At 36.4% G+C, this 25,986-nt stretch overlaps 1 protein-coding gene across 1 annotated transcript in view; it reads right to left on the bottom strand.

Moving 5' to 3' along the window:
• Positions 1–10,393: 10,393 nt before the first annotated feature.
• The window catches only part of LOC145802271 (uncharacterized), a 36,277-nt gene continuing 20,684 nt past the window's right edge, over positions 10,394–25,986 (bottom strand). Inside the window, exons 3-9 of the mRNA XM_082894951.1 lie at positions 18,391–18,489; positions 18,303–18,333; positions 17,120–17,934; positions 16,675–16,747; positions 11,303–11,568; positions 10,821–10,988; positions 10,394–10,648 (exon numbers count right to left, since the gene is read on the bottom strand). Coding sequence (XP_082751077.1) covers positions 17,239–17,934; positions 18,303–18,333; positions 18,391–18,489 — 826 coding nt within the window. The 3' untranslated portion in view covers positions 10,394–10,648; positions 10,821–10,988; positions 11,303–11,568; positions 16,675–16,747; positions 17,120–17,238. The remainder of the gene's footprint in view (positions 10,649–10,820; positions 10,989–11,302; positions 11,569–16,674; positions 16,748–17,119; positions 17,935–18,302; positions 18,334–18,390; positions 18,490–25,986) is intronic.

The following is a 25,986-nucleotide window of genomic DNA, read 5'->3' as shown; positions in this document are numbered from 1 at the left end:
AGAACGCACCATTACCCTTAGGCTTCCATCAGCCTAAATTCACAACTTACGAGGGGAAGTCGGACCCCTACATACACTTGAGCCACTTCTGCCAGGTCATGGCAGTGTATCGGTGAAACAAGGCTCTAATGTGTATCTTATTCCCTTCCAGCCTTGGTGACCTAGGTCTAATATGGTTTGAAAGGTTGCTAGAAGGTAACATAGCTTCATAGGCTCAACTAGCAGAAGCATTTGTAACTAGATTCAGAACAAACACCAAGACACCGGTGGAGATTGACCAGCTACTCTCCATAGATATGGGCAAGAAGGAAACATTGAAGTCTTACAACAATTGGTATTGGGAGACTTTTAATCAGGTTGGAGATTGTCCCATAAACCTAGCTATCGCACAGTACAAACAAGGTTTGCCAGTAAGCAGTAGGTTGAGGGGTTCAATGACAATGACGCCACCCCTTACTATGGAAGCCCTGATGGAGAGAGTGCACCAACATATCTGGGTAGAGGAAGATGGGGCGCACACCAAGGCAAAGCCTGGCACAAGAGCGATACCAGACAAAAAGCTTTTGGCGAGAGTTAACACGGTTGACAAGTAGGACCGACCGCGCAAAAGTCTTTGCTCAACTGGGGGCAAAGTGGATTGGCAGGTTTGACCAACTCTTTCTAACAAATCTTTGCCCGACCAGCTAGGGGCAATAGAAGAAGGTTGGCAGGAATAACCAACATTTAGCTCTTCTTCAACCGAGATAAGGATCTAGGCTGAAGAAAGGTTGGCAGGAATAACCAACATTTAGCTCTTCTTCAGCCGAGATAAGGATCTAGGCTGAAGAAAGTTGGCAGGAATAACCAACATTGAGCTCTTCTTCAGCCGAGATAAGGATCTAGGCTGAAGAAAGGTTAGCAGGAATAACCAACATTATGTTCTCTTCAGCCGAGATAAGGATCTAGGCAGAAGAAAGATCGGTAGGAATAACCAACATTTAGCTCTTCTTCAGCCGAGATAAGGATCTAGGTTGAAGAAAGTTGGCGGGAATAACCAACATTGAGTTCTCTTCAGCCGAGATAAGGATCTAGGCTGAAGAAAGTTGGCAGAAATAACCAACATTGAGTTCTCTCCAGCTGTGATAAGGATCTAGGCTGAAGAAGGTTGGCAGGAATAACCAACATTTAACTCTTTTTCAGCCGAGATAAGGATCTAGGTTAAAGAAAGTTGACAGGTATGACCAACATTTAGTTCTCTTCAGCCGAGATAAGGATCTAGGCTGAAGAAGGTTGGCAGGTATGACCAATATTTAGCTCTTCTTCAGCCGAGATAAGGATTTAGACTGAAAAACGTTGGCAAGTATGACCAACATTTAGCTCTCTTTGACCGGGATGATAGTTACATCGACCAAAGAAGGTTGGCAGGTTTAACCAACAAATTTTTGAACGATTTGATCGGGATGATAGTTAGCTCGGCCAAAGTTGGTTGGCAGGTTTGATTAACAAAATTTTTTGAACTCTTAGAACTAAGATGCTTATCTTGGCCAATGAAGGTTGGCAGGTTTGACCAGTTTTTTGGATTCTTCAGCCAAGATACGTATCTTGACCAAAGAAGGTTCGCAGGATCAGGTAAGGCCAAGCTAATTAGTTCGGCTAAACATGCAGTCAAAATGATGTAAAACATTGAAAAAGAAACACAGTAACCGAGCAAAGAGATCGAAATTTTTCAAAACACATAACGGTTATAATAGGAGAACGAGGATAATGGGGGCATGCCACATATCCTAGGAATGATGTCGTGGAAGGATATGTTGGACCGCGCAATGGGCCAAGGAGATATTTTGTATTTCGGCTTTGGCCCGAGGTAGGTACCAGGACGGTTAGATGTGTTGCTGGAATTGGGACCTATCTACCTTTTGACCGAGATGATAGTAGGGCAATGGGCCGAGCTGGGTGTAGCTCAGCAGGATGCCAACCTATAGCAAGGTCATCACGACTCGCCCATGTTGAGCACAGAGCCGAAGTAACTTGGTTGACCGCAATGTCAGCCGAGGTAAAGGTGTCAGCCGAGGTAAAGGGTTCAACCATCTCACTTGGCTTGCAGTGATGAAGGTATTATAGAATATGCATTATCCTTGGGAATGTAATTCCTTGGAGGACTCTACTAAGGAGAATAGAGTCCTACTAGGATTGTGCAAACCATCTCACTTGGTTGGTAGTGAGTACGGTGTGCGATTCTTAGGAGGATTCTTATAAGGAGAGTTGGAATCCTACTAGGATTACGTCAGGAAGAATCTATAAAAGCTTATAGCAGGACCTATGTACAAGTATCACAATTCTTACTTTAGAATACACAGAGCTTTTATCTATTGGCTATTGCTGACTTAGGCATCGGAGAGGTTTCCGGCACACACCCGCCGTCTAGCTCACGTTTTGTGTTTTCAGGTAGTAAAGTGACGATGTTTGGAGGAGTGCAAACTTGATCAACAAGATTATACGAGAAGATTATTTCGTGCTCGTACATGTGGTATGACCTATATGTACAACTGTCGTATCTTCCAAACATGCCATAGCTTTCTACTAACCTCAATTTTTTATCAGCTCACTAACCTTGGCTATTAGGCTTTTTTTTTTTTTAAAATAAAATAAAATAAAATAAAATAAAATAAAAATAAATAAATTTGGGGAGTTGGGGGAAAAAATCAAGAAAACAAAACAAGGGTTATGGAGATGTTCAAGCTATCATAGTACACAATGAAACCATAAGTGAAACAAAACAAAATCTGAGTATTATTTGGAAAAGAAAAAAAAAATCATTGGAAATGGTAATTTTAAACAATAACATAAACAAGAACAAAAAGATATACTTTTCTTATTATTCATATTAACCCAAATCGAAAAAGTTAGAAAGTATGTACCATACGAGTCAAACAATCTAAAACAGTTCATCAGAACATATTATTATTTTATCCATATTGGATCCAAGTGAATCCACAATGACATGTAGGTTAAAGCTGGCACCTTTGTAAGGGTTGACGGACTTTTTTATGCATTCAACAACACCCATTGCTAATCTACCCGCAATATAAATCTCAATGTTTTCAATACCAACAGGATCAAACATGCTTCCTCTACTAGGGCAATTGTGTAAACCACCCCGGTACATTATCAATCCTTTCCACTATCTAATGATCCTTACCATCTCCAATAAAAAAACAACCATAGATCATCCATTCTATTATTCTGCAAAATAAGGTATAGTTGAATACCATATTGAACCAATGACACCGTATCGAAATCATCATCACCTAACAACCCATGTAAGTGGAATGATCTCAACCCTCCAATACAGCCGGTGAAATAGTGGCTTAATACAGCTCAAATTCATTGCTCCCACATTCAGCTACACTCTGTATGACATCCAACCAGATGACCTCTTGTGCTCCATCATTATCGCACCATCGTTGTCCAACTCTAAAATATGGTTCTATTACCCTGCACAACCAGAGTATCTCAAAATGTTGATAGGGCGACTTCATCCAAACCCCAAAGTAGATCTGGTAAATAAACACGATCTCTGTACACGACATTCAAATAAAATGTAACCTTAGTGTTCTGAAGAAGGACCCAACCGGCCTCGATCGAAAAATCAGTCAATGGAGGACTTCCAAATTCATACACAGTTATTCTCTTGCGTGATTTAGTTGAAAAACTAAATATAAGGAGGCAAAGTATAATTATGAATTGTTTGCATTTAATTAGGCACTTTGTTTCTTTGCTCAAACTCACCCCCAAAAACTGAAAAAATCATAAATTTATACTCTCTAATATTCCTAAATCATCTTTGGATAATTGTTTACATCATCAATTGCTCAAACTTTTGATATATTTTTTGGTTCATTTGTGCAGGAGCTATGGACACAAATTTTAATTTTTGTGGTTTAACAATGGCGTGTCAGGGACTTTGGTTTTTCCAAGCCAACCGTGCTACCTTAGAAACTTGTCACTTGCTTGGTTTGCACCTAAGTAAGCTTTATTAGAAGAGAGGTAGGAGAGATTGACACACTCACAAGGATTTTTAGATAGATAAATACTTTTTAGCGAGAGAAGCTCTTGCAGAATGCTTTGTTTTCTATTCACTTGGATGGTTTGGGCAAATGAGGCCCTCCCCTTTTATAGGCTACAAGGAACATTATAAAGATGTAAGGATGGAGAGGATTCTAGATCCTTCCTACATTTTCTCAAGTGTCCTTTTCTAGAATATACAAGAAGAGTATACAAGCTTCTAGAATTATGTACAATATTCTGCTATTCTCTCTAGTGTTTAGGGAATTCTAGATTCTTCTATTAGTCTCAAATTTTGTAGCATTTCCCTAGGAACTTTTGGCAGGACGTCACAACCGGCTGAAAAACCCTTAGTTAATCTGAAACGGTTCATTGAAAGGAAGACTCCCGAGCACATAGCTAGAATGTTTTATAAAGGTACCCCTTGTTTTGGGAAAAGAAACAACGACCCTTTAAAAGACAGGACTTAGCTCTTGTAGTAATTAAACATATGGTTATTAACTCTCACATGACTTTTGATTGTCGTAGTAATTGAACATCTAGTTATTAACTCTCATATGACTTTTGATTGTCGTTTGTGCAGGAGCTGAAGTCTCGTGTTGAAATAGACAAAAAATAAAAAGCTTTGTGAGGCTGCTGGAAGCTTCCAATAGAAGCCCTTCTTGGTTGATTTGAACACCAACAACAATATAGTAGCATGGTTTATTGAACCCGTTGATCTGAACACCAACAGCGATGTAGTAGCACGGTTTATTGAACCCTATGCAGATTCATGATACAGTGCACTAGTAGCACGGTCTATTTCAACGATACACTTGAGGCAAGAAGCAAGTTCTTCTTGAACACCAGGTTTCCCCATCTGCAATTGGAAATTTTGCAAGGACAGCGACATTTTCTATCAGTCTTTCCAATTCTAGGAATAATGCATTCAACACAACCATTACAAATTTTGAGGGTAGAGAAATCCCCAACTGCTTGTTTGACAGTTGAAGGCCAAACCTCTATTCTGTGTTGTTAGACATTGACTTGGAAGTTGAAACAACTTGGTTTCTGAACAAAAGCAGTGGATGAACGCCCAATAGCAAATCTCCAATCACAAAAAGCCAATTCAGATGCACATAATAAATATTTGATGGTCCAGTCCAATGAGCTAAGTTCAAGAGACAATTGACTTCAATGTTTTTCTTTGGCAGAAAGTTTTCAATATTATTAGTTTTTCTACTTTCCACTTTTTTGGGTCCCAAAAAGTGTTATATGACATTCGTTAATATTTATAGAATTCACATAACCTATGGCCCAACACAAGAATTTTAACAGATAAAGTTTTTTTTTTTTGGATCGGCCAAAAAAAAAGTAGCTTTTGATGAATAATGAAACACGGCAGACATCAATAAAAAGGTTGGATGCACAAGCATCAAAGCAAAACAAAATGATCACACTGCTGGAAAATGGATTTTTAGCGGCGTTTTAAAAACGCCGCTATAGGTAGTGAAAGCGTCGCTAATTCTTTTTGTGACGTTTAGTACCAAACGCCGAGGACGCGGCCGTCGCTATAGCTTTATGGCGTTTGAAAAACGTCGTTATATTAGTATAGGCGGCGTTTTTACAAAACGCCGCCAAATGTCCTGCCCTAATTATGCTGTGACGTCACTATGACATTTAACGACGTTTTGAAAACGCCGTTAAAAGCATTTATACATTTTAAAAATCTATCCGTTGGGGTAGGGATATAGTGACGTTCAAAAACGCCGCCACAGCCTTTATTTTTTTTTAATTATAAAAATTGTGCTAATTTTATATGGTTGAAAAAAATACCTGTCATAAACAATTATTAAGAACTAATAATTGATATTTATTAAAATAATAAATAAACTAAGTTTGAAAACAAAATTAAAAATAAAAAACAATGCAATAAGATGTGATACATCTACAATTACAGAATATATCTAGACACAAAATATATTAGAAATCTGTGAGGATTTATTTACAAAGTCAGGCTTGAGAACTCGTGCAGAAAGCAGAGAAGACAACCATACTCCTAATGACACAATACTGATAGTAGCAAAAGCTTGGCCCAGTTCATAAACAAAAATTTCTTTCTGAACGAGGCAAACTTTGCCAATCTGTCCTCCTGCAAAAAGTCACAGCCAGGACCAAATTAGAAAGGTTAATATCAGTACAATAGATTGACACATTAGATTAGAATGGAAAACATTTGATTAAATTAACTTAATGCATACAAGTGCATACCCCAAATCAACAATGATGATGCTGACATTATCTTGTGAACGTCGGTCCTGTAATATAGATAAATTCAATTAATCAAATCTATATAAATGAGCCAAAAAGCCAAGAAGCCACAACCAAGTTAAAAGAGTGAAAAGTTTAGTGGCAGTACCATATTCTCATTGAAGCTCAATATTGAAGCTACATTACCACAGCGATAACAATAATTTGGAGCAGACCATACCTGATAAGCCAAGAAGCACACAGTAAAATTAATTAAAATATCACCAAATCTGAAGTGATGCTATATACACTAGTCATGTTACATAGACTCAAGTCCCCCTATCAAGTGTGGATATTATACATCTAAACTCCCAAATTTCTTGGCATGTTTCTTTTATTTCTCAAGGTAGAATACTGAGCTCTAATTGAGCTCTAGTGAGGTGGAAAATAAAAAAAAATAAAATTACTACAGCAGTGATTCATCCCCTTAAATTTAGAGCTCTAATTGAGCTCTAGTGAGGTGGAAAATAAAAAAAATAAAATAAAAACAAAAAACCAAAACAACACATCAGATGAGCCCCACACACACATTAGAGCAATTAAAGCACCAAAATATTTTTGATGAACACCATGGTTCTTATTTTTGACATACAAAAACACCGCTCCTTATTGAGCACTCAAGTTTCGCACAAGTTGCATAATCCATTGCTTGTTGCTTTCGAGTTGGAGCCCAGCTCCACTCCAAATTCACCATCGTTTGAAATTCACATTTTCCATCATATGGTATTGATTCTATTTTTCATATTTCTTTATTTTCTTCAATCTTTGTCATAACAGACCTCAACAGATGGGTTTAACCAGAAGATCCAATAGCTGGTTCATTCATTCATTTTATCTAAAGTAGGTATGACCTTTTGATGAATGACTGTCAAACAAACAAACAAACAAACAAGAGAGAGAGAGAGAGAGAGAGAGAGAGAGAGAGAGAGAGAGAGAAAAGTTAACTAAAAGAATTCATTCTAAAGTTATTGATTTTATTTCTCAACTTATCACTTAAAGAGAAAACTCAGGTGTGGATCATTCACCTGGTTTTGATTGGAACCAGCTAGTCGCAATCATATTGATCCATTTTGTGGGATTTGAGACATTTTCCTTCCACACATTCTGAAAATCAATCTTCATGGAAAAACCACTGCATGTCATGTTTTGATCGTTACCCCAATTTCATAGTTGGACGGAAATGGTTCATGAAGACTTATATCATGCACTTGCACCAATGGACTTGATTTCACAAGCTTTCAATATTAACAGATGAAGGTCATCATCATTCAAGTTATTCACTAAGCACATGGGACGGAACAAACAAGTTTTAGAACCTAAGAAAAAGATAATTTATCAAACAATTAACAACAGAAAAAAAAAAAGAGAGGAAATTATTGAAAACACAAATAACAATATTTTATTATGTTAAACAAAGTCTGACAAGTGATTTTCTTAGTTTATATTTTTTCTTGGTGGTTATTAAATGGCTAATGAAATTTGGATTATGCCGAATGACAGCCTAATGAGTTGTCAAGTCAAAAAAGAAAATGAAAAATAGAGGGATCTTTCCAATAAATACTGTCATGATACAATATCCAGGTGCAGCTCGTTAACAGTGGCTTGGCTATAGTCATTATGACCAAAAAAAAAAAAATGTTTTGATAGATGTACAAACCTCTCCACCTGGAAGACGAAGGTGTTCAGACCATAGCATAACGTGAAGACTCGAATAAAATTTTCCTGGCTTCCAAGGCTTTCCTCTCATACATGAATCCACAAATTCTTTGTCTTCAATAAGTACACCAATCTGAGTCAACAGCATTTTTGTTAACAACTAAGAGAACTACTACAAAAAAGTGGAGGAGATTTGTACATTAAAATGGAAGGGCAGATCATAATAGATGTGTAGTTTGACAAGAAGAAGTTGGAGTTGCCAGTAATATGATTGGTTGTGACTAAACGGAGAAACAATTCAAGAAGTCAGCAATAACAACAAAATTCCGTGTGTTAAGAACAACAATCTGAAAGTAAAGAGTTGTATCTACTACTTTAGTTATTAATTTGTACATTTTAAAGGGGTAAAAAAATTTTGAATTGTTCAACAACTTGTATTATTGAGAAATTGTGACTTATCAATCCATCTGTGAAAGTTGTTCTCGCTTGAACCAAAAAAAGGTAATACTCATATAATGTAGACGCAACAAAAGAACTCAAAAATAAGAAAGTTATCACAAAAATCTATCTAATCTTATAATCTGTAGATCAGATTATTCCACCACTCTTGTGATTGCAAAGAGCATCAATGGCTCACTTCACAATTTTTTTTTTTTGGAAAAAAAATGAACAAAAAGAATCCATAGATGCAAAATTTTCAAACTTCCATTATGCAATCAACTACGAGATAAATCATACTGTATCCGGTTCTGCAATTTAAAACAGCCAGTCAAAGAATAGAAAACATTAATTCAAAAGGATCCAAAAGTTTAAGTTGATACCTCAGAATCTCTTAATCCAAGTAAACTCCTGTTGTTTATATTAGCTAATCCTATCAAGGATATGCAGTGAAAAAGACCACTCTATCAAATTGATTGAACAATCAAAATCAAAGGAGCAGTTTTCCTTCAATATTTGTTGATTATGTAGTAATAGTAGTATATTGAACTCAATTTTGCTTACTTTGAAACATAACAGAATTTCAACCTTTGTAAACACAAAAGGTAAATATAACAGAAAGGTAATATTAGCAACATACTCAAGCAAAACATTCAATTGCTTCTATTAGCAGTTTTCCTTCATAGATTCAATTGTGTAATCTAACTCTGTGGGTGAGCTGTCAGGGTTAATGTAATAATATTATTATTTTCTCTGTAAACTTGCACTGAAAAAAGTTATGCCAAAGCAGAATTCAAATGTGAGAATCTGAAAAAAGTTCCATAAGCAAATCTCACCTTCAGCTATGTCCTCTCACCTCACCCAACATTCTGTCAGGTGCTCGAGCACTGTTCATGTGAATGGTTGAAATCCAATTCTCCACATGCTTGCCATTATGGCAATTCAGATGTGAAGTTTTTATATCTCTGTCAATCTACTTCTTTGGAGAAGGAGATAAGAGCTGGGTCCACAATCTAGCTAACAAAGGGATGATTCCTCAACCACAAGGTTGGTGAACACCTTATAATCCTTCTATTGGCCATCTTTATACCCTGTTGAACTAGTTTGCCATTGTCTTTGCACCCTATTGAGTTTAAATTTGCCTCTGATAAGGATTGCCTTCCCTCATTTCTCTCCCCCCCTCTTTTTCAATCATCTTGCAAAGCATGCCTCATTCTTAAAAGGGGACATTGACTATCTAGGGCATTCTTTAATGAGAACAAAACTCATTGAAAGACATAAGATGAAGAGGATATCAAGAAATATTTTATTTTATTAAAGGCAACAACTCATAGGGCCTACTTAAAGAAACAGAAGCAACTCTCTTTTTAAACTATAGACTTCATGATCTTCCTATTCTATGGATATCGACAAAGTGGACAAAATGAAATGATGGTTATTATGAGAAAGAAGATGACAGTATGATGATGATATGATGAAAACTAAGCATAACAAAAAGGTGAAAACCTTTGTCCAATTGTCTGAGGCACTAAAGGCTATGGCACTAAGAGCCAAGCAAAGATGTTAAAAATGAAGGCAGAACTTTTCTGTCTGATAGCATGAGCCTCTTTTGTTGAACCATCAATCTCAGAAGTTCCTCAAGAAAATTACTCCAGATTGTGCTATTCCCTGTCAATTTTACGGATTTCGACAAAAGTGTTGCTTATAACCAAAGAAACAAAACAAAACAAATGCGACAAAACAAATAATTGAAGAGGATGCCATGATCAAAACCTTTTTCAGTGAAAAGCTTCAACAAAAATCGGACAGGAGAGATCTTGCATTTGGTAACTATGAAGTGAAGATGCTTCTGGAAAACATTATTTGACTGACATGCAGCAAAGAAAACAAATAGATCCTGAAGTGTGCATACCCACTTCCTATTATCATCCTGGAAGAAAACAATAAAAAAATTAAAAAAAAACTAATTTAGTTATCTACCTATATGACAGGGTGATAGATTCAGAAATCAATCAAATCAGATACATATGTGACAGAGTTACAAATTCAGAAAACAGAGTTTAGATTCCAGTGAAAGAACAATCAGGAACTTAATTCACCCAAAAACAATCAAGAACTTGGAATGAGTACTAGAGCTTTCACAGAGAATCGAAATGATTACCATTTATTATTCGAGGCATAAACTCTGCTAGCCAACAATGGGATGCAATCATGAATAAACCTGTAACATGAAAAGAGCAATATTTAGATATGGAAACACCATCCTGTCGCTCACTACAACCATATGATGATATATTACCAGCAAACTGACATTATCTTGTTCTTTTTATGTAAGTAACAGTCTATATATATTATATCAAAAAGGCACAAAAAAGAGGGACCCACAGACTTACACTATCTTCAAGTTTTGTTTGGATATCTACAGTCACCACATAATCCTCCACAGTCACTCAGAGGAGAGTCCTGTAGAGGAATATGAACAAGGTGATGAGGCAATCCATTAGCTTCAGGCATAAGATGACACATAAACTGTAAGCCCACTAATGATGAAAATGCATTTTCTGCAACACAGTCCAAGAAAATTAAAATTTATGAACAGACATACAGAGTCACAAAGAATAAACAACAGAATGAATGTGAATACAGTTTTCAACAAGCATACAGCATAAACATCTGGAGAGAATGAAAACAAGAAAAAAAAATAATAATAATAGGAGATAATTGGAAAACTTACAAGAAAGTTAAACAATTAGTAAACCACTTTCTCACAGGCAAAAGGTAAACCATTTTCTTACAGGAAAAAATAAATTAACAAAGAAATAACAATTTCAACGTTCTCAATCTAAAAATATAAACTTCAGCAGCTCATCATTACCTTCATCATCAAAGGCACGAACATGGAGAGTACCAAGCCCATCTAAGTCAAGTTTGATGGAGTTATGAAATATCTGGATCCTGGAGAAGTTGTCAATGTAAACTTTGCACCGAATTACCATCCTAGTATGTACATCAGTGGCATAAACAACAGTCTCCTTTCGACCACTGTATGAAGCAATTGACCTCAACCGGGCACTAGTTGAGCAGTGACCACTTGAATTGAATTCAGGCAGAACAGATAAAATGTCATGATGATCCCATGACCTGCCAAGAAAAATAAGTACTAAGTACCTGATAACAAAGAACATCTATTTCATATATCATTGAATAATCATTGAGTACAATATATATAACCTAAATGAAATAAACCCTAGTAATCTAATAGACTAAACTACCCTAAATAACTAATAGAAAATACAATAATCTTCACACCCCCCCTCAAACTGAGGATGCGAGCGCAGAAAGCATCGAAAGTTTGCTAAGAAGAAAACGAAAACGAGCAACAGTATGAGTCTTTGTAAAAAAATCGGCTAACTGAAGAGAGGACGGAACAAAAGGAAGAGAAATAGTGCCAGCCTGAAGGTGCTGTCGGATAAAGTGACAATCGATTTCAACATGCTTGGTCCGCTCATGGAAGACTGAATTATGAGCAATCTGAACAGCACTCTGATTATCACAATACAACGGAGTCGGATCAGAAAGAGAGATGCCCATATCAGAGAGAAGCCAGCGAAGCCAGACTATCTCGGAAGTAGCATGAGCCATGGCGCGATACTCATCCTCAGCAGTGGAACGAGCAACAACAAACTGTTTCTTACTTTTCCAAGATATGAGAGAATCACCAAGGAAAACACAAAGACCAGAAGTGGATTTGCGATCAGAGATGTCACCGGCCCAATCAGCGTCAGCATAGGCACGGAGAGTCAAGTCCGAAGAGGCGGATAACAGCAGACATTGCAACAAAGTGCCCTGAAGGTAGCGCAGAGTATGGAGTAAGGCAGCCCAGTGTGTGGAGCGAGGAGCAGAAACAAACTGACTGAGAATGTGCACAGCATAGGAGATATCCGGACGAGTAACGGTGAGATAAACAAGGCACCCAACCAACTCACGATACAAAGTGGGATCCTCAAGAGGAACTCCATCAGAAGCAGAAAACTTAGCATGCAACTCAAGAGGAGTGTCGACAATCTTATCATCAGTGAGATTGGCACGAGAAAGAATATCACGGGCATATTTAGTCTGAGAAAGAAGATACCCAGTAGGAGAAGTAGCAACCTCAATACCAAGAAAATACCGAAGAGACCCCAAATCTTTCATCTCGAACTCCTGAAACAACTGATGCTTAACCTCCTCAATAGTATTACAATCAGAGCCTGTGATGATCATATCATCCACATATAAGAGAAGAAGAACAAGGCCAATAGAAGTACGCCGAACAAATAGAGCACAATCATGATGACTAGGGCAAAACCCAAGCTGAAGTGCAACAGAGTGAAATCGCTCATACCAAGCACGAGGAGACTGCTTAAGACCATAGAGAGCACGGCAAAGACGACAAACCATACCAGGAGGGTGTGAGAGACCCGGTGGAGGGCGCATATATACTTCCTCTGCAAGATGCCCATTCAGAAAGGCATTTTTGACATCAAGTTGAAACAAAGGCCAGTGATGGGCAGCAACAACAGAGATAAGAGTGCGAACAGTAGTCATCTTGGCAACGGGGGCAAAAGTCTCATTGTAATCAATCCCATACTCCTGAGAAAAGCCCTGGGCAACCAAACGAGCCTTGTATCGTTCCAAAGAACCATCAGAAAGGGTTTTGACCTTATAAACCCATTTAGAGCCTACAATATTCTTGCCAGTAGGTAATGGAACCAAATCCCAAGTCTGAGTATTAGCTAAAGCAGTTAACTCGTCATTCATGGCAGCAATCCAATTGGGATCATGACAAGCTTCCTTGTAGGACCTAGGCTCAAAATAAGTATGAAGACAAGAAAGAAAAGACTGATATGAAAGGGAAAAACATGTATTACCAAAACCATACCAGTTCGGAGCACGACGATCACGCATGGGAAAACGACGGGCAGGAGGAGCGGGATCCAAAGAAACAGCTGGAGGGACAGTAGAGCTAGAGACAGGCGAACTCGGAAGTGCTTTGCGACGCTGATAAACAAGAAGAGGAGCAGGGGAAGTGGGAGCTGGAGAGGGAGGAGCTGCTGAGATATTAGAGGTACTAGGAGGAGGCAAGGTAGAGATCTCAAGATCAGAAACAAACTCATTAGAAGAAACATCAGAAGGAAATGGGTCAATGTGAACCAATTCCTCCTTGGTAATAGGGATAGGGGTGGAAGGTATAGTGTAGTAGGGTAGTTTTTCCAAAAAAGTGACATGCCTAGACACATAAAGCTTTTTGGTGGCAGGATCATAGCACCGATAACCTTTCTGATTAATGCCATACCCTAAAAAGACACATAGGACACAACGAGGACTAAGCTTAGAGCGCGCCCGTTTAGGAAGGAGCACAAAGCATGTAGAACCGAAAACACGAAGAAGAGAATAATTGGGAGTAACACCAAGAAGACGCTCATACGGAGAGGAGCCGAAGAGAAGAGGAGTAGGCATCCGATTGAGAAGATATGCAGCAGTGAGCACAGCTTCGCCCCAAAAGACAGAAGGGACAAAGGATGAGAGTAGCAAAGAACGAGCTGTATCAAGAAGATGGCGATGTTTGCGCTCAGCGCGACCATTTTGGGCAGGAGTGTCTGAACAAGAAGACTGATGAATAGTACCATGAGTAGCTAAAAACTCCTCAAACTCAGACAAGTAATACTCACCCCCCAAATCAGAACGAAGAACTTTAATGGTGGTGGAAAATTGAGTGCAAATCATGGAGTGAAAATTGGAATATATTTTGTAAAAATCAGATTTTCGTGTCATCAAATAAACCCATGTAAACTGACTGTAATCATCCACAAAAGATACATAATATTGCGAACCGCCCTTAGTAACTATAGGGGAAGAACCCCAAACATCAGTATGAACCAATTGAAAAGGAGAAGATGAAATAGAACTACTTTTATTAAAGGGAAGAGCAGACATTTTAGCCAGTTTACAACCACGACACTCTGAAATATCAGCAATGGGAAAATGGCCTAAATGTCCAGACTGAACTAACATCCTCAAACGATCACTCGACAAATGACCTAACCTAGAATGCCAAATATAAAATAAAGAGGACTTATTGTTTAAACAAAAAGAAGACAATGCAGTAGAAGACACATCTAAAGGAACATGTAAGCTGTCCAAGATATATAGTTCTCCAACTCTACGCCCGATCCCAATCTGCCTCTTGGAGACCCGATCCTGCACAACACAATGAGAGGAAGAGAAAACAACATCAAAACCGGAATCAGATAATTGACTAATAGAAATAAGACTAAGTGAGAGGTGAGGTACATAAAATACAGGAGAAAGAGACAAATGGGAAGAGAAAATAGAACCAATAGAGGAGACAGGCATAGATGAACCATTAGCAGTAGCAATAGTGATAGGAGAAGGAGGGGAGACACAATTACTAAGGAGAGATGCAACAGGGGTCATATGATGTGAACAACCAGAATCAAAGATCCACGAAGTGTGGATATTACCTGAGGATGATGAACCAGACAAACCTAATTGAGTGGTAGTCATAGCGGAAGCCTGGGACGAAAGAGTTGGATTGGCCACCATGAAAGACTTGAACTGCTCAAACATAGACTGCATATTGGAAGATAGACCATTCTAAAAAACTGGTGTAGAAAAGGCGGCAGATGAGCGAGATCCCGAAGATATCGGCTTAGAGGATGGTGGACCAGGTGAATGGCCTTTGGGCTGCACCAGCTTAGGACAAGCATGTTTCCAATGACCTTTCTGATGACAGAAGCTGCACTCATCCATAGAAACCCAAGGCTTGGGCTTACCAGTAACTTGAAATAAAGAAGATGGTGGGGTTGGCAAGAGCGGAGGAGTGGCAAAAACTGATTGGGAATGAGGAGTACCATGAGCCACCTTAAAGCGAGTTTCTTCTGCAATAAGCTCACAGACAGCACCATCAACAGAAGGCAAGGGGGACCGATGAAGAATAGCGTCCTGAAGTGGCTCAAACTGATCACGAAGGGCCATAAGAAACTGAACAAGACGTTGCTTCTCCCGATACTTGGTATAACTATCAAGTAACTGCAAATCTGATGGTTCCATTAGAGCAAGCTGATCCCAATAAGTAGTCATCTCATTATAAAATTCCTGAATGGACTTATCTTTCTGACTAGCACTGTGAATGGACATCTCAAGTTCATACTGTTTGGCAAAGTTAGACTCAAGGTACATAGTTTTCAAATAGTCCCAAACTTGTTTAGAAGTAAAATACTTGGAGAAATTCATACCAATGGTGGTTTGAACTGAATTATGAAACCATGTAAGAATTTGTGCATTTTCCTTATCCCATTTAGCAACATCAGCCTCAGTTTCTTTGGATTCTAATGGTCGAGTAGTTACACCAATAACATAGTTCCACATACCTTTACCCATGATAAAATTTTTCATTACATGAGACCAATAAGAATAATTTGTGCCATCCAACTTAGTCGTGATGGCTTGCAATTTATCATCAGCCATATTGCTATAATCAAACAACCCAGTGCAAATAACAAACAGTACCAGACACAGATACACACTGAACCAGAGACCACGATGACGAAGTGCGAAGAGAAGAGAGAGAGAGTAGTACCAGTCAGAGAGATACAGTGAGCCAGAGATCACGATGAGGAAGGGCGAAGGAGAGAGTCCCAATCCCAGCGACCAGAACCACGAACGACCAGAGAGAAATCAAAGCAGAGTCAGGCAGTCTCGATTGACGAAAGAATGACGAACGACATTGACGACTTGGAGCCGAAATTACTGAGAGAACCACGAACGAAATTCATGAAGCAGAACAGAAGAGGTAGGTGCGAGACAGGGCAGTCGGGTCTCGAAGCCAAGCAGAGGCATTCGCGAGAGAACTGTTGGTTGCTAGAAGCCTTCAATCACACCAGACGATCACAGGGAAGAAGACGTCGACTCAAGGGCTTCTAGAGGTTTGACTCAGAACCTGCTCTAATACCATGATAACAAAGAACATCTATTTCATATATCATTGAATAATCACTGAGTACAATATATATAACCTAAATGAAATAAACCCTAATAATCTAATAGACTAAACTACCCTAAATAACTAATAGAAAATACAATAATCTTCACAGTACCACCCAAGATAATAATAACAGTAATAGAAGTTATCAATGATTATAAAACACTCTAGTATAATTATAAAACCTAATCTCATGTGAATACCCCTCTAACTCTCAGGACTCAAAGTAGAAGCTTCTTGTCTTTGTTCTCTCAAATACCTTAGCAGTGTTTCAGCCTGCAAAACCAAACAATTAGGCATTAAAATTCATGCTGCCCGTCAAACATCATCACAAGGAAATTATAGGTAATTTTTATACTTATAGTTAGCCAATGGATACGAACATAGATGTCCACAGTCTTTATTGTTCATCTCTGGACGACCTCCATGACATCTGCTTGGCCGTCTTATTAGACAATAGAATATAAAAAAATCTGATAAAAATTCTAATTCAACGTTGAAATAAACGATATCAAATTACCCCTGTTATTAAATTTTTACTCAAAATTAATAAATTTTTTGATTGACGTTGGAGATTCTGTTACCTCCCAAAAAAATTAATAAAATAATAAATAAAAAAAAAGTAGCGTGAAATTTCACTAAACTGACCTTGTGCTTGGCTTTTGCAGTACCAGTTTGAGCAAGCGCTGCCAATGGAGGAATCTCACCTTCCCTGACAAGCAAACCCCTATTCCTCACACTCTCACCACACAACTGCAACAGCGTCATCACCGCGAACTCCTTCCCTTTCGGGACCCATCCTCGACCACCTCCACCAACGCCGCAATCCCCCCTTCCTCCACAATCGCCTCCTTCCCTTCCGCCACCGCCGCCAAGCTACTCATCACCACCATCGCCTTCTCCGCCATCTGCTCCGCCGCCACCAGCCCCACCACCGCCTTCACTGCCCCTCCCTTCACCGCCCTCTCCTTGTTCACCTTCACCGTACACAGCTTGTACAGCGTCGTCATCGCGTCCTTCTTCCCCCTATTCAATCCATTCATCAATAGCGTTATCAATGGCAGAATCGCTCCGCAAGCTCCGATCGAAATCTTGTTCTCGTCGATCAACGACAAGTTCAGCAACGCACATGCCGCTCTGAATCTTCGAAATCGCTCTGAACAGCCGATTGATATCGATCTGAATCTTCGAAATCGCTTTGAAATCGCTTTGAACAGCCGATGAAGCTTGTGTTCTTTGAAGCTCTCTTCAAGAACAGCCGATTGATCTTTCAAGAGACGAAGCTTCTTCCTAGAGTACTCTCCTTCGTCTTCTTCGTCGCTAAGAGAGAGAGAGAGAGAGATGTGTGCATATAAGATAACAGAGATGTGTGCGTATAAGAGAGAGAAAGCGCACAGATTCAAGAATAAGGGTTTCAAAAAGGGGCGCGTGTGTGCACCGTATTCAGAGGCGTTTTTAAACGCCTTCAATTTTAAAATGGTGCCGTTTTGGTTAAAAAAATATACGGCGATTATAAAACGCCATTAAAAATTAAAAAATGTGACGTTTAATAAAATGCCGTTAATTAAACGCCGTTAAATCCCTACTTTCCTGTAGTGTCACAACTAGGTTGGCACAATAAAGTATGCCCAATCATCTACAAGCATCACATCGAGTTCATGAGCGACTAACCAAAAACAAGAAGAACAACCACAAATAAACGTAAAAAGGAACAAAACCAAAGCAGGCCCCCCAAGCTACCATTCCGGTACATTCCATTCATCAGTAAATAAACATACACACACTCTTTATCAGCAGCCCCTTCAATTCGTTAGTAGCAGCAAATACACACCTCAGCCACAGCATCAAGAGCCAATAGCAGCCTATGTTTCACCAAAATATAATCCCGTACCAGCAGAGCACTTCAAAACTTATCAAACCCTTTACGCCCAATCCAATCTTTAGCATCATCTAATGTTTCTCCGAACCAAAGTAACAATAAGGACAGCATCATCACATCAGCCCCAAACAGAACCAACCTACACAGGCATTCAGTGGCACAATGATAGCTAATCCTGACAATATAACAACTCCGACACTGATGGCATCTTAGCTCTCCCAATTTCAAATTAGCCTAGAAAATAACATGAACTTGATTAGATCGATAAGTTCCCCCCAGTTCGGTTGCGCACTATTGAACAAACATCTGTCCCCCAATTTCCACACTGACCATAACACAGCAAACGGTATTGCCTTCCACACCACTTTCTTTGCTTTCCTAAACTTCCAACTCTGCCACCAAACCAGAAGATAATTGACTAAACAAGGTACCACCCAGACCAGACCCCACCAATTCACAATCACAGACCACACTTTCCAAACATTTCTGCACCATAGAAGCACATGTTAGGGTGACTCTACTTCCTCCCCACGGAGACAACATAATCCCTGCTCTTGAGTACTTATAATCCCCTATCTTATCAACCTCTCCACCAATTTGATTATGCCACACCAAGCCAGCCACCCAAAAAATCTCACTCTGTAAGGGGCTACATTTTTCCAAACTAAATTTACTCCCTCCTCCCTTGGCCCCAACGATAACTCGTAGCACTTATACAGTGATGCAACTAAGAACATGCTACTTGAATCAGCTGCCCATTTTAAAACTTCCAAACACCCCTGCCTAATTAATGGAGCCTCCAGTTATTTCAGTAGTAATCTAGACGACTCCTCTTCCCATGAAAATAGGGTTCTCCTAAATGTCATGTTTTGGCCAGCTTCGAAGTTGTTCAAAAAATTTGCTACACTCCCTTCCTTGTTCAAACACAGCTGGTGCAACCTTGGAAAGCTACATTGAAGTGTCTCCCCCTTCCTAATCCACTCATCTTTCCAAAAGGACATCCTACAACCATCGCCCAAACTAAAATTCACATGATCAAAAAAGAGGCCAAAAACAAGTGGACTCCTAACTTGCACCAATAAAATATCTTTCTATAATCTGGAAGCAGACTGCCCAGAGATCATATTTGGAAACCAACACCTTCAATCCACCCCGTACACCTAGCAAATAAAATTCATCCATAGACTCTATTTCCATCCCAAATCTCCACCACCATTTAAGAGCAAAGTATCGTTCATAATTCTAATATTTCTAACACCCAACCCTTCCCATTCCTTACCTTTTGTCACTTTTTCCCACTTAACCAAGTGTAACTTCTGAACATCACTATCCAATTTCTTTCTCCACCCCCACAGGCATTCTGAAAATTGAGAGATAATACACTGGCAATGCGCTTAACAACGATTTCACCAAAGTCAGTCTACCCCCGAACAATAGGAACCTTCTTTTCCATGATGCCAACTTCAATTTGATTCTTTGCAATGTCGGCTTCCAAGTTTTTCTTAACCTAGGATGTGCTCCCAACGGAAGACCCAAGTACTTCATCAGGAAATTATGAACTTTGCAATCCAGAGCTGATGCGAAATCAACTAACAGGCTATCCTCAACAGATAAAGTTAATACATGAACTAAATACATCCAGGAAAGAAAATTTGTGTAGTTATGAAGAACCTTACTTTGTTCAACATAATTATTCTAGCAGTAAGCATCAACTGAGCCTCTTTGAAACATATTTCACAAGGACAATATCCGAGCATCGAGGGACAGTAACCTCTGGATTTACCCAACAATTTAAATACAAGCGGTGGATTCCAAGAATAACCGTGATAATATTAGATTTATGATTCCATTTTAATAACAAAATAATATAGCTATTTCAAAACCCTACTCTTTTACCTTCTTACAGTTGTGTCTACAATTCCACTTTAAAACAAGAAGCACGTGTTACCCATGGGGGGGAAAATGAAAAATAAGTAACAAATGTAGCGTCACAACCAGAATAACTTAATTTGAAAGCTCAAAATCTTTGGATTGATATTCATGGAGAAGCAAAATGTAGGTCAAGTGTGGGGAACTCTCCTAGGACAGTGTAGTAGGAGAGATTTTAAGGCTGATTTAGTTATATTTTAGAGCTAACTAGTTGGTTAAAAAATAGGATTTCAGTATTTATTGTAAGGTCAGAAAATGGTAGGGTTTTAGGAATGGAAAGGCAAGTAGTATCCAATGGCTCTTTTGATTACTATCAACAGTAGCACAGGCTGGTTAGATTACTCTTTTGTTGTGGTTGATTGGTTAACGACTTAATGCTAAGTAGGCTAGGCTAGCAAAGCAGGGTTAAGAATTGGTAAAGGATCTGAGTAAGATTTTGCTTTGGAGTTGTAATGCATTAAAGTGTGGAGAATAAAATATATGAAGAAGAAAGAAGAAAAAACATCTAGGCATCATACTTGGATTTCCATAGATATATAGTTTCTTGGTTCTTTTTACAAACTTGTTATTGATAAATCTGTCTCGGGTTAGAATTGTGGCAACATCAGATAATCCATAAAGAGCTTCAAAGTTTTCATCAAATTCTCCCCGATTGTTCTGTGGAAAACTATAAACAAAGGATGTCGGTATTTACAAGTTTTAGCTTTGAAGAATAGAAACGGGATGCATCGACTTGACATGTATCTAAAAATTAGGAAACGGAGATATCTGGTACACTTTTAATTATGTATTTATAAAATAAAACAACATTATTTCACTCCAATTAGGGATAAAAAAATAAATAAATAAAAAATAAAAAAACATACACACACTATTTCACTAATTAATCTTTTTTTCTCGAGTAATCAATTTTCAATTTTAGATTTAGTCAAATTGTTCGCAATTTTATACTATACAGATGCATTAAGTCTTGTCACATTTTTTTGGTTTTCAACAATGTCCCTAAATTTGATAACTGCTAATACAAACAACTATAACCAATTGATGATCTTTTTTCAAATTTAACACATCTTCTTCATTGGTGTGCATCCCTTTAGGGGTGCATAACTCAACAAAATATGCCTAAAGGGGTGCACATCATAGAGTTTTCCGCAATTCATTTGTACCCACTGCTAATATACATCTATTATACTATCTATTTATCTATCTATGTCTATCTATTTATACTATTTATAAAGCAAAGACTAGACTTGATTTCTTGAATTGCTTTTCTTTATTGCCACACCTGTGTGGATATGTATTTCCTCTAGTTCTTAAACTATAAGTAGACTTGGTATGAGCCCTTTTGGGAGCTTCTATTTGCATACACCCAATCCACTCTGTGCACACATTTAATGATAATTATTTTTATTACAATTTTATTCTCAAGTGAAATTACTATTATGGACATCACACATAATTTAAATAAATACATTCGGAAGTTGAATGTCGAAAGAAATGATAATTTTTAGAATTCTACTTCCGAACAAGTTGTTTATTTTTGGAATTCTACTTCCGAACAAGTTATTTATTTTCAGAATACTACTTTCAAACAAATTATTTTTTAAAAATGATATGTATAGAGTGTAATGGGTGTGTGCAAATACAAGCTCCCGAGCCCTTTTCTATCACAGCCTTTTATATTCCTAACTTACCCTTATGTAATTGTAAATTCAACCACACCATAAATCCTGTGTAACTGTCAATTTCAAGCACACCCCGTGCACACCTTTCTACGTAATATAATGTGAGCACCCAAATTGGTGATATGCTTTTTTGACTACCAATTATGACCCACAAATAACAGATTCGGTTTCAAAATCTTGGGGGCCAGCATGAAAAGGCTGTGTTTAGTTATGTTCTGTAAATATAATTTCATCCCTCTATTTGCATTTTATGTTTGGATGGAGTTCTTAAAATGTGATTCCACCACACATTTCAAAATGTTATTCTCCTTTACGTTTGGCAACTCTCTCTCTCTCTTCGTGTTCTCCATTCTAAAAACTAGAGGATTTTTGAATTTTGGATCTACCCAGTCATCCTCCCAGACGTCCCCGAACGTTCGGTCAGTTGTCCAGCCGGTTGATCGGGACAGTGTAATTTTTTTTTTTTTTTTTTTTTTTTGCAATTGCCAATCGCCAATCACAACCTGTTAATTGGATATATATATATATATATATATATTTGATATTTTTTAATTATAAAAATTATTTTTTTAGACCAAAATAACATTTTTTTTTATTTGAATGTTAAAAAGAGTTTGGTTATGAGTTTTGAATAGAATTTTCAATAGAGTTTTGAGTTGTGTGTTTGGTTATTTTTGAATTACGTTTTGAAAATTATCACCAAACGAATTTTCTTATTTCACATGTCACATCAAACATTCAAAACTCAATTCAACACTCAACTCAAAACTCAATTCAACACTCTTTTCAATACTCATGACCAAACAAATTTTCTACACTCAAATTATAATTTCAGAATTCACAAACTCAAGATGCAACTCTACTCTCAAATTATATTTCTAAAACTCTACCAAACACTATCTAAAGGCTGTGTTTGGTTATGTTCTGTAAATATAATTCCACCTTTCCATTTGCATTACATGCTTGGATGGAGTTTTCAAAATGTGATTCAACCACACATTTCAAAATGTAATTCTTCTTCACGTTTGGCAACTCTCTCTCTCTTTTGTGTTCTCCATTCTGAAAAGCAGAGAATTTTTGAATTTTGGATTTACCTAGTCATCCTTCCGGACGTCTCTCGAACGTTCGGCCGGTTGACCGGAACAGTGTAATTTATTTTTTATTTTTTGCAATTGCTAATCGCCAATCGCCACCTATTATTTGGGTCAAAAAATTATATTTGTTTTTGATATTTTTTAAATATAAAAATTATTATTTTTAGACCAAAATGACATTTTTTTTTTTATTTGAATGTTAAAAAGAGTTTGATTATGAGTTTTGAATAGAATTTTCAATAGAGTTTTGAGTTATGTATTTGGTTATAAGTTATAACTTTTTTATTTAAGTTTTGAAAACTCTTTTCAAAACTCATAACCAAATAAATTTTTTTTATTTCACATGTCACATCAAACATTCTAAACTCAATTCAACACTTAACTCAAAACTCAATTCAAAACTTTTTTCAAAACTCATAACTAAACAAATTTCTTACACTCAAATCATAATTTCAAAACTCACAAACTCAAAATACAACTCCACTCTCAAATCATATTTCTAAAATTTTACCAAACACTACCAAAATTTTGCAACTGTTTCAGTTTTCATATTCAAAAATTCTTTCAATTTTTGCTATTAATATTTTAAATTCAATTGGGCTCTTCACGATCCTATGCACCACTTTTAGTATATACATACATATACAAACAAGTCTTGTCAATGGTTTTGTATTAAAAAAAATACACAAATAGGCGATTACCTGCGACTGTCACGGCGACGATAGGGAGCTATAGATCGAAAACCTAGCTAGCGACGCAGAACTGTAGATCTGGGCTGATACGAAACTTTGGGGGGCCAATTGGAATAAATATTTTAAATTAATCCATTAATATGCCAATGGACTATAATACAAATTTTTTAAAATTATACTTCTTCCAAAAACTGATATGAAAAGATTTTTAAAATTGTAGAAAGTACGTTTTGTCACAAAAATGATTAATAATTAATTATTATTTTTTATTAAAACATACTTATCGGATTTGTCCGATTTAATTTTTGAAAAAATATTTTTTGTTTTTAATATTTTTTTTCATATTGTAGTTAAATGCATCTAAAGAATAAGATATTTATGATTTTTTTTTAAAATTACTAAAGATAAAATATATATATATATATGTATACACAAATAGGCCATTACTTGCTACTGCCACGGCAGCGATAGGGAGCTATCGATCGATAACCGAACTAGCAACGGCAGAACAATAAATCTGGGCTGATACAAAATACAAAGTTTTTAAATTATACTTCTTCCGAAAACTAATATGAAAAGATTTTTAAAATTGTAGAAAGCACGTTATGTCTCAAAAATGATTAATAATTAATTATTATTTTTTATTAAAATATACTTATCGGATTTGTTCAGTTTAATTTTTGAAAAAATATTTTTTGTTTTTAATATTTTTTTTTTATATTTTAGTTAAATGCATCTAAAGAATAAGATATTTATGGTTTTTTTTTAAATTACTAAAGATAATATATATATATATATACACACACACAAATAGGCCATTACTTGCTACTACCACGACGGCAATAGGGAGCTACAGATCGAAAACCTAGCTAGCGACGGCAAAACTGTACATCTGGGCTGATATGAAACTTTGGGGGGCCGACTGGAATAAATAATTTTAAATTAATCCATTAATATGTCAATGGACTATAATACAAATGTTTTTAAATTATACTTCTTCCAAAAAATAATGAAAAATTTACCGATAAGTCCTAGTTTTTGAAACGTTGAACCATTTAGTCCTAAAAGTTTTCTTATGCTCCATTTAGTCCCATTTTTACATCAACATGATGTGAATGATGTAAATGATCTGATGTTTCATTCTATAATTTCAAAATTTATTGAAATCTGATGAACATTAGATGTTTTTCATCCTATATTTTCAAACATTATTGAAATTTAATGAACATTAGATGTTTGAAATCCAATGTTTGTAACATGACTCTGATGTTATTAACATTGTATCTGATGTTATTAACATTGTAATGGGACCTTTCAGTCTATAAGAAAACTTTTAGGACTAAACAGTGCATAAGTTATTAATTTGGGATTTATTGGTGCATCCCCCAAAAATAATATGAAAAGATTTTTAAAATTGTAGAAAGCACGTTATGTCACAAAAATGATTAATAATTAATTATTATTTTTTATTAAAGTATACTTATCGAATTTGTTTGGTTTAATTTTTTAAAAAATATTTTTTTGTTTTTAATAATCTTTTTTTTAATATTTTAGTTAAATGCATCTACAGAATAAGATATTTATGATTTTTTTTTAAAAAAAATTTACTAAAGACAAAAAAATATAAAACGTGTCATTTTTTATTATTTTTACTTTTTCATTTTAATGATCTTTTTTCAAATTTCTTCACATATTTTATATTTAGATGCAATTAGATTACGTGTATGTAAAAAAAAAAAATTATAAATTTAATAAAATTTGAAATTTTTTTTAATAAGTATAAAAAATATGAAAAAGAAAACAAAAAACTAAAAAAATTGTATTTGAGTTTCAAAATCAAGCAAAGTAATTCTAATTAAAATATACTTCTTAATGAACTTAGTTATAGTTTTCAAATACCATAAATCACACCTTTATAAAATAAATAAATAAATCACATTATCCTAACATTAATTTTTTAAGTGCAAATATTACAAAACTATTATTTTGATTCATTTTAGTTTTGTTTAATCAATTTTTTTTTTTTAAGTTTTGTGCTTTTGAACTGAATAATACTTCTTAAAATAATTTATTTCTAACATTCTGCATATTTACATTTTTTTTCTTCAAAACATTTATAACAAAATAAACAATAAGAAAATATATATATCCATGTATATGTGTGTTTTAGGGTTTAAACTCAGACATTTGTCAAAAGGTCAAAAGTCATTTATAGTTAAATTTTGTTAATGGTCCG

The sequence above is a fragment of the Camellia sinensis genome, chromosome 11, assembly GCF_055761805.1.
Source record: "Camellia sinensis isolate YWXY chromosome 11, ASM5576180v1, whole genome shotgun sequence".
Taxonomy (NCBI): domain Eukaryota; kingdom Viridiplantae; phylum Streptophyta; class Magnoliopsida; order Ericales; family Theaceae; genus Camellia; species Camellia sinensis.
This window is presented reverse-complemented; position numbering and strand designations above follow the sequence as displayed.